The 17,966-nt window shown below is 37.8% G+C and overlaps 1 protein-coding gene across 3 annotated transcripts; it reads left to right on the top strand.

Annotated features, from left to right (window-relative positions):
* Positions 1-45: 45 nt before the first annotated feature.
* On the top strand, positions 46-17,569 carry ABHD17B (abhydrolase domain containing 17B, depalmitoylase). Of its 3 annotated transcripts, none has more exons than XM_066989095.1 (5): positions 46-299; positions 1,508-1,580; positions 5,892-6,366; positions 14,988-15,167; positions 16,047-17,569. In XM_066989095.1, the coding sequence occupies exons 3-5, from the start codon at positions 5,900-5,902 to the stop codon at positions 16,264-16,266; spliced, it is 867 nt and encodes a 288-aa protein (XP_066845196.1). In that variant the 5' UTR covers positions 46-299; positions 1,508-1,580; positions 5,892-5,899; the 3' UTR covers positions 16,267-17,569. The 3 variants fall into 3 exon arrangements, with proteins under 3 accessions (XP_066845196.1, XP_066845197.1, XP_066845198.1); XM_066989097.1 differs by lacking the exon at positions 46-299 and adding an exon at positions 468-721; XM_066989096.1 differs by lacking the exon at positions 1,508-1,580.
* The last annotated feature ends 397 nt before the right edge of the window (positions 17,570-17,966 follow it).

The raw sequence follows: 17,966 nt of genomic DNA, 5'->3' as shown, positions 1-17,966 counted from the left end.
GGCGGCGCTCCCATTGGCTCTCCGCGCGGCTGGCCCCGCCCCCGCCCACCGCCCCCTCAGTGGTGCAGCCGCTCGGCGGGGCGACGGCGGCGCCGCTCCCTTAGGCCGCGGCGGCACCGGGGCAGGGGCCGCTGTTGGACGGACGGACGGACGGACGGACGGACGGACGAGCCAGCCAGCCAGCCAGCCAGCCAGCCAGCCGCCGAGCCGTTACTCAGCACAACCGACGAACCCCCCCCCCCCCCCTCCTCCCGGCGGCGGTTGGGGGCCGCCGGACGGGGGCTGAGGGCCCGCCGCAGGTAGGCGAGGGGGTGCCGGGGTGCCGGGGTGGGGCGGGGCGGGGGGGGCTCGGCGCTGCCCGGCAGGTGCGGCCGCCGCGGTTCCCCCCCCCCCCCCTTCCCTCCCGCCCCGCCCCGCCGCCCGTCCGCGGGGCCCCGGCGGGCACCGGCTTCTGCGCGGGGCTGCGTGCGGGAGCCGTTGTAGCAGGGCAGCGCCGTGGCGTTATGTAACCCGCCCTCATCCCGCGGTGGGGTCCGCCTGCGGTCTGCGGAGCCGGCGTTTCTCCTGCCGGCGAGCAGGAACGGCTGGGTCTTGCAGGCAGCGCCTCCCGTGTCCCGCTTCTCTTTCCGAGCCTGCCGCTGGGTTTTGAGGTGCACAGAGCGACCGGCAGCAGCAGCAGGTCTCTGCGCTGCCATCCCTGCAAGCCTGCCTTCCAGAGCCTGTGAGAATGCTAAAACTTTTTGGTTTTCATCTTTTCTTTCTTCAAAGCCAGACTGTTCCAAAGTGAAGTGTTGGTCTGGTCAGGCTGCTCCATTTTTACGTAGGTTGTAATGCCCCTTGAGAAGTATATGAAAGCTTAAAGCATTACTTCCCTGTATTTTTTTTATTTTAATTTTTACTATTGTTGAATCGACTTCCTTTGTGTTCTTTTCCGGACCCACCATGTGTACTTTCTTAATAATTCTATTAGTTTAATCGTTTTATATAGTACTTACTTGGACGCTTACTTATTTTACACTAAATACTTTGTTCCTTCAGCAGATAAGCTAGTAGTCATGCCCTTCTGTCCCATGACAATACAATGCAGATGTTGAAACAAATAGTAAAGTTTCAGTAGCGGTTTGAACTCAAGATCTCATTGCATTGTGTTCAGTGAATGTGTGAGGGGAGACTACATTAAAGTTTGTTATTTCAGCAATGTATAATGAAAAATTGTTATTTAAAAAAACAAAACACCACAGTATGAATATCTTGCCTGTTAGACAGTTAGAGCAACACTAAGATTTACAAACTGGCAACAGTATTTACGAGTTTGACTTTGTTCTTTTGAATAGTTCTTATGAAATAGGTAATTTAATTTAAATACATGATTGGAATAATTTATATTTAATGTAAATACAAGATTTCTAGATAAGTGTTTGCAAGGGTTGGGCTTTCAAGGCTAAGCTTGTAGTGAAGTATTAAGAGATGTGAATAATAGAAGTCACTCTGTTGTTATGATTTGCAGAGGGAGGAGGACAGGAATAATTGCTTATATGAAAGAACTACGTTTGTGTTATCCTAGGAATCACAATATAAATGTAAGTATTTGAGGTGTTCTTTCACGTTAGATGAATTTTCCCCCGTCTTCTGTCAGCCTTAATCATAAGGTTAATTGCTGAAGAATGGATTAAAACTACTGCCTGTAGGCAGTTTTAAATTTGCCATTTTGTATGTTACTTTTTTATTCATGAGGGAGTTAGATAAATTTGATAAAACAATCTCTTTCTTTTAAATGCTGTCTCATGAAGGGTGGTTGATGCCACTTGGGTCTCCTTTGTTTCTTTGTCTTTCTTGGAGCAATAGTAAAAGTTAATGCATTACACTCTTTTGTTTTTAACCAGAGTTTTTTTTTTCCTACTTATATAAAGGAAAACACAAAATTCTGTACAGTTCTAAAGGATATGTACATTTCTCATAGTATATTCTTTTTGTTGTTAGTAATCTTATAAGGGACTGCATTTGAAGAACAGCACTGACATCTTTATTACTGAAATAACAAACAGAAGGTGAAATTGTTATGTTGTTAGGATGTGTTGATCTTTGCTTTGGAGATTCTACTGTAATAAGGACAGAGTTTTACATCATACAAGCTCAAAAGGTGTTAGATTATAACCTAGCTATTCACTACGTATCTTAGAGCCCCATTAAAATTACTCATCTGTACTTGTGGAACTGTATGCTTGAGGTAATTTGTGGTGGGCGTTGTTTTTGCCCCAGTTTTAGTAACAGTGCAGATAAAGCATACGTCATGCCTGTTTGTTATTAGACTGATTTTTAATCAGTATCATCTATGATACTTTGTTCACATTTCATAAATTTTATTTTACACTTAAAATAGACATTTTAGACTTAATTATCTGTCTATTAATAAGACTCTTGATCTTCAAGTGGGAAATTTGAACTGCTTTTGCCAAGGCTCAGCAATGCTAATTGAAGATTTACTTCTGACTTTCTAAAATTTTATCTTAATTTCTGGTTGGGTAAGTCACTAGGAAATCGTTGTGTGTTTTCCCAGCCTTTCAATTAAAAAAAAAAAAAAAAAGGAAAGAAAGACAGAAACCCCCAAACTTTAAGCTTAATCCCTTTGCTGAAGTATCTGAGCGGTATACCTTTTGAGGAAAGACAGTGTATGTTTTAATTGAAGTAAAATTATGACATCTTGTGCATAACTACTAGGCTGAAATGCTGATTCAGTTGAACTTTTAAACAGTGATATCAGAATTACACTATGCACCCTGGGGACTCTCTCACATCCTGGTTCCATTCCAGATCCGGAGGTTAAGAACACACTCATGTGAATACAATGAATGACAAACCAGTTCCAGTATAATGAAAACGTTGTTTGCATTTAGCTGAAGGTATCCTCCTGAGGAAGTTCAGTAGGTGTTCTGTGACAGATTTGTTCAGTTAGTGATGCTAGGGATCTCCTGTTTTTTTTTTCAGGTCTTCGAAGTGGAGAAAACAGCAAGTATTTCTTTTAAAGAAAAGGTTGTTGCTAGCCATGACTTAGGTGGAAAATAACTTGGGAATAAGAATCTCTAGTTTCAATAAAGATAGTTCCCATTGGATTAAATGGATGTTACGTAAAGTCTACACTGCTGTCTAGTACAGGAGAGAAGTAATACTTAAGCCATATTGTTCAGTATAAGTCATTTGCCATATGTGGCAACAACCCATTTTTAGCACATTTAAGCTATCTTGGGGCACAGTACCACCTCAGCTTATTAACTGCAGTTACTGCAGTAATGTGAATTCCACAGGCCAGCTTCCAGTCTCTTGAAATGACTATGACAAATAGCAAATATTTTCTGAGTGAAATCATATTTGTAGTGTTGCTGGGCTGTTTATAGTTATAAATAATTTAAACGCCTGTTTTAATTCTTTCTGACAAGTCGATTGGGAAGCTAGTAAGAAATTTTGTATCTATTATTTTATGCTAGAATAGAATGCAGTCAGCTATTCATAGAATCCTTCAGGTTGGAAAAGACCTCCAAGATCAACTGTCCTGGGCACAAGAGGCTTTTTTTTTTTTTCTTCGCTTAAGAAATTGTATTATCTAGCTTTGGCCTTCAGCTTCTCTGAAAAGATGGGAAAATTTACTCAATTAATAGTTTTTGGTAAAAATAGAAGTGTAATTAAATACTGGATCATGGATGGTACTTGAAAAAAAATCCTTTTGAGGTATTACAGCAGTTTCTCAAGGCTGTGAACATGAACTTTCTTATTAGAGGTAAAAAAAAGTGTCTCCTTTGGTGCTTACAGCTGTAAGAGACATAAAGCAGGAAAACACTTTGGGGCTGCTCTTTTGCATAAGACAGTCTAAGCCTTTTGAGAATCCCTGGACCTCTTCAGTAGATCTCTTCCACTTGTTCTGTCTTGCAGATTGAAATTAATGTCCAGATAATCTCACTTGAAAGGGAACAGTAGAGCTATTACAAGTTTGAGTGACTACTTTTGCAGATTGCATAAATACATGAGGCTGTTGTTTCTTTAACTGGCAAGTCATTTACTCAGGATTTGTTACTTGAGAGAGAATCTACCTTTTTATGGGAGGCAGTGGCCCCTTTCTGCTGTCTCCTCTAAATTGGTAGTGTTGGTCACCCATGTCTAAATCTCTGATTTCTGTTTTGCAGAAAACTAGAGACTCGGAACCAAAACACTTGACTGTACCAGTTCTGGCAAATAAACTTTTTCATGCCTTACAAAGGGCAGTAGCATTCCAAGAATGCTCGTGTTGCGTATTAGACTGTATTGTTGTGCTTGTTTACTACTCTAAAAGTATATTTTACATGGCATTTACACAGCAGTATACAGTCAAACTATACTAAAAGGAATAGACCATTCACACATCCAAAATAAGGCTAATTGCTCAGTAATCTGTATCGAAAAGTTCTTACAGTAGTGCTCTATGAAACTTTTCAAAAGAGAAACATGCAGGCATGAAGACTATGCTTGTATAGAACTCAGAGAACAAACTTTGAAATGTGATTTCAATATTGCGAGATACTGTAGTTAGCAGAAAGATTTAATTTTATTTTTGGTTTCCACAAGTATTTTTGAAACTGTATAGGAATGTGGACATCAGAAGCTAACTTTTGTTGTTGTTGTTCCTGTTTTTGTGTTTGGATCTAGCAGTTGAAACTGGTACATGAAACTGTAAGTGTTCCTGTTTGCATGACCTAGTAGGAACTGAGCATGAGACGTGTGGTAGAGTTGGGATGGAAAACTTTTTTTTTTTTTTAAGTTCGGATGAAACATCAGATGCCTTCACGCCAGGAAAGTAAATACTTATCGTAGGTGTGCTGGTGTCCAGCATGGTTGTTGGCAGATTACATCACCCCTCTTACCTCTGAGGAAAAAATACTGCCACAACCAAGGATTCTTTTCCTCTTCCTTCTCCCTGTTGTAAATTCAGTGTTTGTTTTTCACGGCAGCTGCGTCTTTAACTACCTTGCTTTAGGTCTGTGTGTTTACTTTTTTGTTCTTTTTCAACCTCCCTCCCCTCCCTACTCAGTTAATCAGTGCTTTAAATTGTTAGTATAGGCTATATAGATTTGCCAAGTATCCGTGTTAGAGCATTTGGTTTGGAATGTTTTTGCTAAAGCATAGAATAAAAGCAGTTGTATCATTCAGATGGATAATATAATCCCAATTCCTATGTGCAAGAAGGGAAAACTTAGCCAGTAATTTCTTTGAACGGCTTGGAAACATCGGTGTCAGCTAGCCTGCAGAGCTAGGTTGGATTTTAGTGGACTGAAAGTCTGAGTGCTTACTATGCAGGTAGAAGCATCGAATTTTGCCTCCTAAAGTTTTGGCCTTCACCCACCTTTTCTACTGCTGATACCACCTGCAGGAACCCGTAACTCATCGTGACGGTATATTCTCAGCATTTGGACAACGTGGTAGCAATTCTTGTCTATGAGACCTGCATGGTCTTAGTATCCTGCAAACACTGCAACGTATTTTAATTTCTCTTTCTCACATATATTTGTCAAGGGGATGAATTCTTCTGTTATTGCCTGAAGGTGAGGGACTTCATTTCCTCAAAAGAAACTCTAAAACTCATGCATGTTCTTGCCCTGGGTAGTCAATTTTAGCTTTAATATCTGGCTGGGGTTTAGAGTTACCATTCTTCTTTAACAATATGCTCATTCTAAAGTAGCTAATATTATCAAATCAGCTATTGTGTAGAAATTTGCGTACATATTTAAATCTGTGCTGTGTTTAAATGTTTCCACTAAAATTACGCGTTATTTTCATGAGAAGTTAAGTTTACATTTTCCATGATATTTTTCTTTTTATACAGAATTATAACTAGAAACTGATACAATTCTCTCTTCCTGTTTCAGACTAGAAGATGAATAATCTTTCCTTTAGTGAACTGTGTTGCCTCTTCTGTTGTCCACCATGCCCAGGGAAAATCGCTTCCAAACTGGCATTCTTACCTCCTGATCCCACGTACACACTGATGTGTGATGAAAGTGGTAGTCGCTGGACTTTGCATCTCTCAGAGCGAGCAGACTGGCAATATTCTTCAAGAGAAAAAGATGCCATTGAGTGTTTCATGACTAGAACAAGTAAGGGTAACAGGATTGCCTGTATGTTTGTGCGTTGCTCGCCTAACGCCAAGTATACTTTGCTCTTCTCGCATGGAAATGCTGTTGACTTAGGTCAGATGAGCAGCTTTTACATAGGACTGGGTTCACGGATTAATTGCAACATATTTTCATATGATTATTCTGGATATGGTGCAAGTTCTGGGAAACCAACAGAGAAGAATCTGTATGCTGACATTGATGCTGCTTGGGTGGCTCTTAGGACAAGGTAAGACATTAGTTGCCATGTTTATTTTCTAGCACTCTGTCTAAATGGTTGTACTTAATCTGCCTTGGTAGTTTAAACAGAAACACTGTATTGTATAATTAATGGATTTATACTAAAGCTGATTGGTGGCATCTTATACCAAAGTCATTGCCAGTATTGAGCAGGATTGGTATATGGTGCTGATATACTACAGAGAGTGAAATGGGTTGAAATTTAAAAAGATATAATTAAGTCTTACTTGAATAATTAGAAGATAGCATTTATTATCGTAGCTTGGGATCTTCTTAGCTAGAAATCTCAGAAGAGAAGAAAAACCTATAATAATCTTCCTAGTAACAGAGCCACTGGTATGACATGGGTGATAGAAGACTCAAATTTCTTTTTCTGATACTTAAAGGTCTTTATGGTGTTCAGACCCCATTTGTTTCAGAATTCAGACTAGCAGCTACAGCTTTTCCAAAAGATATAAAGCTACCCTAGCAAAATATGATGTCTGAGAGAGTTTGTAATTGATTTGCATAAATACCTGATAGTGGGAACAAAAAAAAACAGGAAGTTGATCGGTGCTGTTAGCTCAAATAAATTCAAGAAAAAAAAATCTGTGCTGGAAGGATGTTGTTTCCAAAGTTTCTGTGTTTTAAGCCTCTGGTTTTAGGGAGGTAAAGTAGTAAGACAAAATACTGTGGAGGTATTCTCTGATTATAGTTAGGAGTCCCAGGTATCAAGTAAGTGCAGCACTGAATGTCTGCTGCTTAAATTTGAGAGTGTTTTCTAACCATGGTTTGTTCAGTTTAATGCAAAACTCTTACTGTGTTATGAGTACCCAAGTGACAAAAATATATTTGAAAATACTTTGTAATGTTCACCAAAAAGAATCCCATTATATTTTGTATTTAGCACCAGAGGAGCTGTGGAAAAATTGAATTCAATGTAGTGCAGCCTGTTATAGTTCAATCATCACAACCTGACTATAGTGTTTAATAATAAAATATCGGAGGTATAACTTAGGCAAGTGTAGATTCTGTAAATCCTGTGAATTGGTAGTTGTCATAGTGAATTTAAAACTCAATTTAAAAATAACTGTTTCCCTATTATTTTGGAGGATTTTATTCCTTTTCAGAGTTCTAAGTAGTTATTTTCTCTTTCATTTCTTTTACTTTATGGAAGGTAGTTTTAATGTAATTCTTCCTGTTAAAAAAGTGTATTTCATTCATACATAAAAGTAGAAGGAATGCTTACCATAAACCTCAGACAAACAGATAGGATGGCTATTCAGCCTTGTATTGTAAAACATCTGTATTGTGTTATCATATTAGTTTTTGGCATTTCTTTTTGTTACAGAGGAATGTTGAGACTTAACTAGACATCTGTTTGGTAAGCCAAGAGCTGCAACAGGTGCTCTGGTGACTGTTCTGTAGTTGATGGGTGATCTGGAAGATAGCCACTTGATGAAATACCCAGTAGCAATGACCAAAATATAATGTGGTCTGTGGACAATGTTGAAGACGGTCTGAATTGTTCAAGCGTATTGGAAAAATGGAGACCTAGATGATGAAATTTAATCGTTTGCTTTGACAGTTTCTAGGGTGTTTTTTTTTTCTCATTGGTAATGATTGTCTCCAACTCCATTCTCACCCATTTGTCCCCTAACAATTTCTGCATGAAAACCTAAGAGGAAATGTGATAGCAAGTTGAATTCTCCCCTCCATCCTTAACCAATGGTATATCTTCTCTAATCAAATAAGATTAAGGTTCATAATAATATCCCATCTGAATACATCCTTTGCTGAACAGCCATTGAGGGGGTATATGTCTCTAAATACATATTCTATTTGCTTTTCCATCTTCTATTTGGGAATGACATCACCTCAAGTTTATTTGCTGCCTGTGTTGTTGTTTTTTTTCTATGTGTAAACTTCTTGTACTAACCCCCCTGTAGAAATATGTAGGGTGTTTAAAGCTTGGATTGGTCTGCCTAATTTCCATTCATTTAAAAAGTGGTTGGTATTACTAGTTTCCACTGTGCTCCTTTCAACAACTTTCCAACTGGCAGTCCTGGTCTTGCTTTTGTATTTGAATGGAGCAGGACAAAGTTCAGCACACGACTCTGGACATACTGTCTCATAGAGGATGGTTACATTTCCATGGTGTTCTCTTAAGCCCTGAGATGGTACTCAGCTGCACTAAAATACTTGATGAATATCTGGACCAGAGACCTTTGAGCATTTGCTGCGGCATTGATTCGCTTTTCTAGTGTAGCCAGTTTTGTCAGCGTTGCGCTGACACCGTCTTTAATGTTTTATAAAGTTCGTGTTCTTTAAAAACAAATTACTCTATGGATTGTTTGTAGGATAGATGTAAGTATAGCTGTAATTCCTTTGAAATTCACGTTGATAGGAGGAGAGAGGAAGGGATCCTGGACTTACAAACAGTGTCTCACAGATCATATGGTGTGACAAAAAAGGGAATGAAGAATTTGTGTCTGCTGGAGGTTGATTACAGCCAGCCACAGCTCCCTCCATTATCTTTTGTGAGAAATGGGATCACAGAACCCAGCATTAAAAGGTGTTTCTCGGCTTATTGAAATGTTCACGTGGCTGTCATTCATTTCTACAGTTAACGCAGGTGCTTGTGGTAGAGATATGTTAGTGTTAAATTATATCTTGGAAGAACAATCCTGATTGTCCTTCCTGTAAATTGGCACAACTTTCCTGTGGTGATTGGACTTAAGCTGGAAATAGTCTGTGAAGTAATATTCAGAGTGATACTAAGATTACTGCAAAATAGTTTTCTTAAAAGTGGTTGCTGTAAGGGAATGTGAACATTATCATTCTTATAGGTGAATACAGAGAGCTATTTTGGCAGCATATCTGAAGAGGAAAACTTCAGATTCTGAATTGTCCTTATTCCTTACCTGCTTTCAGTATTTTAATAGGACTCAGTAGCTATACCTGTGAATGCTGACTGTGGAAGATGGCAAGGTGATTCATTGGCATCGTGTTTGGGAAAGATGCACGCTGTTACATATTCATATGCATGGCACTGTGTAAAAGCTGCAAGTGAGGACATTCTTTTTCTGACTGTCATAGCTACAAAGTGTTGAAATTCCCGTAGTCATTCTGGGATACGCCTATTTTCTGCTGCCCTGGACTCTGAAGGCCTTTGATGACACCCTAGGAAGGGTGGAAAGGTTTAACGAGCCTCAGGCAAATGCAGGGCAAGTGGCGCTCATTCAGAAATTGGAAGAGTTGCCAGAGCAGTCTCATGACCAGATTTAACTTTGAGAAGCCAAGCAGCCTTGCTATTGTTGCTTACCATGGGCTGCACAATATTTGAAAAACTGAAGGATCTCACTGTCAGGCTGATGTGTCAAAGTGGCAGAACATCTACAGTATGAACCTAATTTGAGTCTGTGTTGATGTTGGCTGAAAAGTCGTCTTCTGAGAGTTCACAGATGACATTTTTCATTCAAAGGTAACTTTCTTTTATGCTAGGAGATGGGGTATTGCTTTCTGGTGCCGAAACTTTCAGTATTTGGAGAGAGATTGAGTTTTTATTTAAATTGGTAGGGAAAAGTAGCCTCAATTTATTGTGGAAAGAAATCTTGCCAATAAAACAAACGTACCAGCAGCACTGTAAGGTTTAAGAAAGTCCAAACCATCATGGAAGAGGCGAAGGATATGTGGCTTGTTGATTACTACATGCATGGTTAATGGATGTGCCCCTCTTAAAACATTCCTTCTTCCTTTCTGACAGTGTTGCATGTTGTATACACAGAAGGGTGCATCTGAGTTGAGGAAGAACTATAAGCAACATTCCAGGCCATGAATGAAATTCATGCGTTGGTTAAAGGTGTGGAAGATGTTTGTCCTTCACGTTCTACAATTTGCAGCTGTAATTTCATGTGTTATATGAATGATGACAAAAGGTTCTGAAATGTGCATTTAAAACTCCCTCAGGATGTTCCTCTTTATTCCCTGTGCCCCAAGCACTGCTGTTAGTTGGTTAAATGTGTGTTGCAACAGCTTCACAACAGTAGCTTCTTTAGAACATCTATTGCACCTCTTTAGTAGTATGAATCTGAGAGATACTATCGAAGATGTACCCTTTTAAGGTAGATTGTAGTGACACCTTATCTTATAATGTAAAGGGAGCAAGTCTTCTAGATCAACAGACATAGTTTGAGGTAATAAGACAAACTGCTTTGTGTCTCCATCAGATGTATCAAAGGCAAAATGGCAGGTACTCTAAGGGCCCACAAACCATACTATGGTAACTTCAGCTGGGTTTGGATTGTTAAAGGTAACTAAAGTCTTAATAACAAAAACAAAACAAAACACACACACACACACCCCACCAAAAAAAAATCACTACAGCCAGACATGCCTTTTGCAGTTTGCATGTAATGGTAATATTTATATTCAATAAAAAGGGAAATAATAAGTGAAAGATGGTTTGTTGCTAAGACAGGTGTAGAAAAGGTCTTATTTACAGAGACAAAAATGTAAAGGAAATAGAAAAGGAGTTTCTGCTACAGCACATTGTGAAGGTAGTCACAAAGGAGGAAAAAGGAATATTTGTGTGCAGTTTAGTACAAGAGAAGAACACTAGTTCTTCTTTCCCTGCCAGAAGGTGAAAAAAAATCAGGAAGGAGTGTTCAGAGTTGCCTCCATCACAAGACTCCATGAATATCTGATCAGCATATGTAGGCTCCCAGGAGGGATCACAAGCTTTATCAGTGGCCCTGTGTTAGCTTGGGTGCTAATACTTGGGAGTGGTGTGATGGTACAGCTATGGTGGTGTTTTGGCTTGCTCTTCCCTCTACCCCTCCTGTGTCATATCACTTCCTGTCTGACCCTAAAGACAGTTGGCAGAAAGGAGCCAAAAAGTAGCTGCCTTCTACCCACAGAAGGGGTTGTTTCCTAAACCAGAAGGTAAAGCCCAGTGGGCACACCACGTGGCTGAAGACACAAATAGGAAAATGGTACTGTCCTCTTTGGCAGTATCTTAGTTTAGTAGTGACGTTAACCTGTACCTTTAATGTGGTGATTGCACAGAAGTTTGAGTACGTAGACTGTGTGAATGCTAGCAAACTTTTGTCAGCAGAGGTGTGTTTACTTTTACATTAACTTGAAGAGCAGTATGTACATGTTTTCCATGCAGATAACCCTTAGGTGCGTAAACGTAAAGAAAGGATGAATCAGATGTTGAAAGGAATTGAAATCTTAGTTACTGTGGGAAAGAGAAAAATGTTGTATACAGCCTTTAAACTGCTGAAAATGTCTAAATTTTATGCCAGATTCAGTCCAGAGTAAATTGTTCCTGAGGAATACTGCTTTCTCTGAGAATGTGCATCTGTGCACAGCTACTTTCAGGTTTTTGTTCCAAGGACCATTCAGGTGATTATGGCTAAAAATCCCCATGTTACTGCCAACAGTAAAACACTGAAGGTCTGACTATTCTGGCAGAATTTTTTCAAAGATTACCTGAGCAGTCAGTAGTGTTATTGATTTGAGTCACTATTAATCTGATCAATGTAATAATCTTCCAAAGATGCCAACAGCTTTCACAGCATGTCTTCGAGCTCTTGGCACCTGAACAGGTGTTTACAGCACACAGCCCTATCACTTTGCCCTTCCTAAGGATGGACGGTAATTGTAAGGCACTGTTTAAGAGAGAAGTATTACTGTCACTTTTTCTTGATCTGACACTTCCTGATTTGGGAAACCAGGCAAAACTTTCAATTCATAATCCATAGTAATAATAGAGTTATTGAATTAGGAGTAGTTAAATTATTAATCAAAAATAAGTTGCCTGGTCTCTTAAGTTTAGGATTTGTTCAATTACTAATTTTCTCTGAAATGTCTTGGAATTTACCTGTTACAGGACTGCCAAAGGGAGAAATAGATTAATTCTATGAATAAAGAATTTGCCAGCAGCTATCTTTTCTGAGAATTCTTGAATTTTAAGCTGGAAAGTGATACTTCTGAGAGTAGCTGAGGGATGCTTGGGCTCTCCCTTTTTCCTCAACTTTTCAGAAGCCTTTGCAAGGTGGTACAAGGGGAAGCTGAAGACACGGTTACTACTGACACTGTTCTTTGGATCCCAAGGTGTTTGTTTTTTTTCCCCAAGCCAGAATATTCAAAAATCTGACAGCTTTGAACCGTACTGTACTTTGTTTCCAGATTGTGAAACAAACAGTTTCTGAGGGATGCTGTGAAGGCAGTCTGACTGGCTGTGGTGGAGAAAGCATTTATTGTATTTACATTAAAGTAAACCTATTCATGGATTTGATTACTTCTTGTAGCTACTATTTGGATCTGTATACTTCAGCCTAAGGTTAGGTAAAAATAAAGGGAAGAATAAAGACATTGGAGAATATATGCTCCAAAATGTACTTTTACGTGCTGCTTTAAAATTCTGTGCAGTGGTCTGCATGTTCTAAAATTTGATACTTGAGGAAATGTGTGATCACTTACAGGGTTTTTTGAGAACTGTTGTCACAATGTGCTGCACAAACTCAATGTCATACTAATGATGCAATGCATGATTGCATTCATACTAATGATGTATTTGAGTTCAGATTGTATAAACTGAAATACAGTATGAAATACTGTGTTTTCAGAATGCACAAATGTGATGAATTTAGAGCTGTTGTAACAGTTCTCAGGTGTATCAGAAGAGATAAAGAAATAGTGAGAGCTGCATCATGTTTAGGTTTCAAAGCATTAATTCATTGTTTTGTAGCGTCTGTTGGAATTTTGAGAAAGTTTTCATTAATCAATGTTTGAATTTTTTGTGTGCTCCTAGAACTGTTTTGAGCAGATGGTTTGCTGTTAATGTCAGGCTGATGACTGAGTCTTAGTGTTTTAGAACTCTTAATCATTAGCAGTGTTCCCTAGAAAGAGTTCCTAGAGTAATCAGCAAATTAAGTAGTCGTGGTATAGATGGAGTCTATGGATGTTTGTGATGATACTTTTACAAGTTTTATATTTCATTCTTGCAGAACACTAATTATTCTTTTATTTATTTAAATTTTAAGTTGTGAGTAGAGAGGCTTTTAGCCTTAACTTAGAAAGCTTGTGGAGTGCCTAATGAGTTTTGGGGTGCTAATGATTTTTACATTGTTGCTTAGAGGTAATTAGTACTTGCAGAAGTACTTGCAGAATTTTTTTTCTTGGTAATTTGAATATTTTGGTACATGTGAGAAACATCCTTTTTCTCTAATATTCTTGGGTTTGAGACTTTTAGACCTTTTTTAATGTAGTACTGTATAGTTACTATACAGATGTCCATATTTATAAAATATTGGAAATTTTTTTCATTACTTCAATTTTTCTGTCTTTTCTGGGTGTATGCAAAGAAACCAGTTTGAGAATTCTGTAGGTATGTGTCTTGTCATCTGATACAGCTCTCCTGGCTTTGGCAGAAAAGATGCATACATTTATTGTAGAAGAGGTAATGGTTGCACCTTCCTTAACTTTAACTGAAATCAACTGGTTGTCAGTCCTTTTAGGAATTTTGTCAGTTGGCAGATACTAAACTTACTGTATGTTATTCCATAATGTTGTTAGTCTAGTGTAAATCAGCTGAACAGGCTTCCGATAATATGTGAGAACAATGTTTGATTATTTTATATTTTTTTGAATGCAGTTCACTATCTCTATCTAAATTACACTGTTTCCTAAGTAAATTTAAACAAAGGTATCTAGATAGACACACTTCTCCGGCCTGAATCTGTACTAAAAGGACTTTGCCGGTATGTATCAATGTATCAGTAGTTCATTTCTGCCTTGAGTGCTGTCCTTGCCAGCACAACCATCTGCTTATAGACCTTTCCAGTACCATGGTTTTACTTGGCAATCAAACCATCTTTGTATCCTAGTGCAGAAAAATGTTTTAGTTCTGACTTGAGTGGGTGCTAACTAGATGTTGTACAACTCTTTGGTCAACCTCAGTTACAGAAGAAATAAAGGTTTTCGTCTTACTAGGAGGGGAGGCTGACTTCAACTTTGTAGTGCTTGTTGAATTGTATTAATTGTGAGTTAGCTTAGGTATTTCCTCTGGCTAACCTGCCTGTCAAACTGTGATGAGAAAAGTATCTCAGCTGTTACAGAGAATGTGTAATATTTTGGCTGTTGTCTGTATGGGCATGTATTTCCTATGAAATTGCTGAGTACTCTTACTAGCTTGCAGTTCTTAGCAGATATCAGAACAGTAAAGCCAAACACATTTTTGCAGGTTTGACTGTCATCTACTTGAAGATACAGAGCAAATATGGCTGTAATCAGTTTTCTGTTGTAGCTTGACTGGAGCTAGCAATAAAGATACTCAGCTAGCACACAAGTTGCAACTGTATTCACAAGTCTTTATTTAAAAAAACAAAAACATCTTTCAGCATCATTCAGTCCTAAGGCAAAAAATGTGCTTTAAATGCAAAGTAAGTCTTCCTTTTAAAGTCAGAAATGTTCGAAAATGTATTTGCTTGTTCTTGTACCAGCACCCGTTTCATCCTTTTTAGGAAACTTTAATGTACAGCAATGGTTTGTTTGCTTATTTGTGTAATTGTTTTTGGCTATTTCATTCTATATGCCAATTTTGTTAATACTTTGGTCTTTTAGGTATGGAATCCGCCCTGAAAATGTGATTATATATGGCCAAAGTATAGGAACAGTACCATCTGTGGATCTTGCTGCTAGGTATGAAAGTGCTGCTGTAATTCTTCATTCTCCGCTGACCTCAGGAATGCGAGTAGCTTTTCCTGATACAAAGAAGACATATTGCTTTGATGCATTCCCAAAGTAAGTGGTGGGATTTTTTTTTCTGCATGCATTTTTTTCTGTTACAGAAGTTTTATGCTAGGGAAACAGGTATTATGACATTCTCAGAATTTTCTTTCAAAGGCTTAAAAAAATAATAATCAGAGTGAATAACAACAATGAGAAATGTTTGATTTGAAGGTGTTTCCAGAACTTCGTATGTCTTCTAGGTTTTTCTCATCTCCAATCATTGCAGTGGGTATCTGTAAAAGAAGTGGTTAGTTTTTCTGTGTATGTAACCCCTAATAGCGCTAATACTAACAAGCAGTTCTCTTCCAGTGAGTTGTTAATCTGACTCTAAAGTCTTTTGCATGTGTTTCACTAAGTGGTAAAGACAGGAAAAAATAAGTAGACCTTAACTGAAGAAAATTCCTGTCATTTATTTCAGAACTGTGCCACTAGTGGACCATTATGGACTGGTACACTTGGCTCAAAGAACACCTTGAATTTTGAACATCTAACTTGAGACTTTTTCCCCACATATTTAAACATCAGAAGCCAAAATTCTTTCTGTTCTGGCAAGCATGCTTTTTATTGAAAAACTGTGAAGTAGTATTTTCATCAGTTCTATAACTACCTTTATTGATGTTAAAAATCAACGAATACCACTTTTAGATGGATTGCTCTGTTGTTCAATCCTAATAGTTTTCACAAGTATTATTCCGTTCTGTGTAGTTTTACGTGTGCTAATGTAAATGTTCCAGGGTGTTGATAAGTTTTAATTTTCTGATAATCTAAACAGCTTTAAAATTAAATAGTCAAAACTACAATGTGTAATTAAAAAGTGAATATGACTCTCTGCTCCTTGAAGAAGATTTAATAAAACTGATTATGTTCATAGATACAATCTTTTTCTTACAGCATTGACAAAATTTCTAAAATAACATCTCCTGTGTTAATTATCCATGGGACTGAAGATGAAGTAATTGACTTTTCACATGGCCTAGCATTATTTGAACGTTGCCAGAGACCTGTAGAACCACTGTGGGTAGAAGGAGCGGGCCATAACGATGTGGAACTCTATGGACAGTACCTTGAAAGATTAAAACAGTTTGTGTCACAGGAACTGGTGAACTTGTAATTTTCTTTGTATATTTACATGCTTTTTAATTTCACTGCAGAACTGCACGCCTTGATACATACAAAACATAAAACCTGAAGGTTGTGTTTTCAAATCGTGTTGGTTGCCTTCATTAAATGTACAGGTAATGATTTGTCAACATAATTAATGAAGGTTTTAATGCCAGTATTATAAACTGGAATTACACGATCATACAGTCAAGCTTAGCATTTCGTACTACTTTGTGTGAGGTTTTTCTTTTTAGATGTCCAAAAAAATCACAAGGAGTACTGTATGAAATTTCAATTATATAAAATCAAGTGCTGTAAAAGTGTTGCCAAATGCTTTAGCATATTAAAAATAAGTTTATAAATATTTTTTAAACATCTCAAAATGTACTGTGACTTATTCTATTGCACAGGTGTAAATTAAAAACCAGACTTCTAAGCAGTTGTCCTGTAAAAATGCAATAGCCATGAAATTTGAGCAATTACTCATGTATGTAATAAGAACAAACAGTCACTGGAAATAACCTGTGCCCTGTTATAGAGGGAGGGGATCAAAATAGATCTCTTTGCATATATTTCATATCTTTTGTGGTTAGTTAAACTTTAGTTGTTCTGTTTTCTATGTGTGCTGTTTTCTAACCTGAAAAGGACAAATTTGCCCTTGCATCTTCTCAGCAGTCCTAATCTTGCCAAAATAATATCATACGTTACCATTGTAACAACATACATATCATTCACGTGATTACTACTGAGGCCACTAAGTACTACTTTGAAACCATTAAGGCTTTTAGAACCTAGAAAGCTTTGTGGGCAATGTAGTTTTAAACATTGATTGGTTAGAGATGCAATATTTCAATAGAAAGAACCTGGAAGTTTATCCAACTTTGTAATAAACAATTTGCAAGTTTGCAATAGTCCGTTCAGACTTACTTTTGGATGTTTAGTGTAAAATTATTTTTTTCTTTGAGTATTGTAATGAAATCTTACTAATTGCTCCTGGACAGGATGGGAGGAGGGAAAAGAAGAGAATGTTGACATTTTTCTATTAATTCATAGTAAAATAAACTTTGTAAGTTGCCTTTCCCTTGAATGCATTTTGCTTGAATAAAACTATGAAAAAATAATGCCATGTAGCGTGTTTGTAAACAAAGTAATATTCTGACGATACACACTGTGCTTCTAATTTTAAGGCCTTATGTAGTTTAATTGTTCTACTTGTTTTGTGATTGAGACTATTGTATAATTAAATGTAGCATCAAGTATTGTGAAAACTTTGGTTCGGTTATGTTGATTAACAGTAAACAATATTCCACGCACTTGCTGTTCTTCATTTCTTTTCTTTTTTTAAAGAAATAGCAATAGTTGCTGGTGATAAAATAAGCATCTCCACATTTACTCCAAGCATTCTGAGAACTAAAACAGTAATCCACTGTTAATAATATTGGCACATTTCTTTTATCAGCATCTACTGTTCTGATCACCTTCCTACTCCCATACATTGTCTTATTTTCTGCTGTCAGCTGCTAAATATACAGCTTTCTTGCTGCAGGACTTCTTTATATACATTCTTCTCTAATGAATTCAAGTTTAATTTTGAAATCTTCAGTGTCTTCTCTTGTGCTGTCTTGAATATAAACAAACTTAAGCTTGTTCTCAGCTGTTTTTTGTTTGCCTTTCTGATCAAATAGGAATCAGTATGTTCTGAACTTCAAA

This window comes from Anser cygnoides, chromosome Z (genome assembly GCF_040182565.1).
Source record: "Anser cygnoides isolate HZ-2024a breed goose chromosome Z, Taihu_goose_T2T_genome, whole genome shotgun sequence".
Classification (NCBI taxonomy): domain Eukaryota; kingdom Metazoa; phylum Chordata; class Aves; order Anseriformes; family Anatidae; genus Anser; species Anser cygnoides.
The sequence above is the reverse complement of the archived record's forward strand: the minus strand, read 5'-3'. Positions and strand labels throughout refer to the sequence as shown.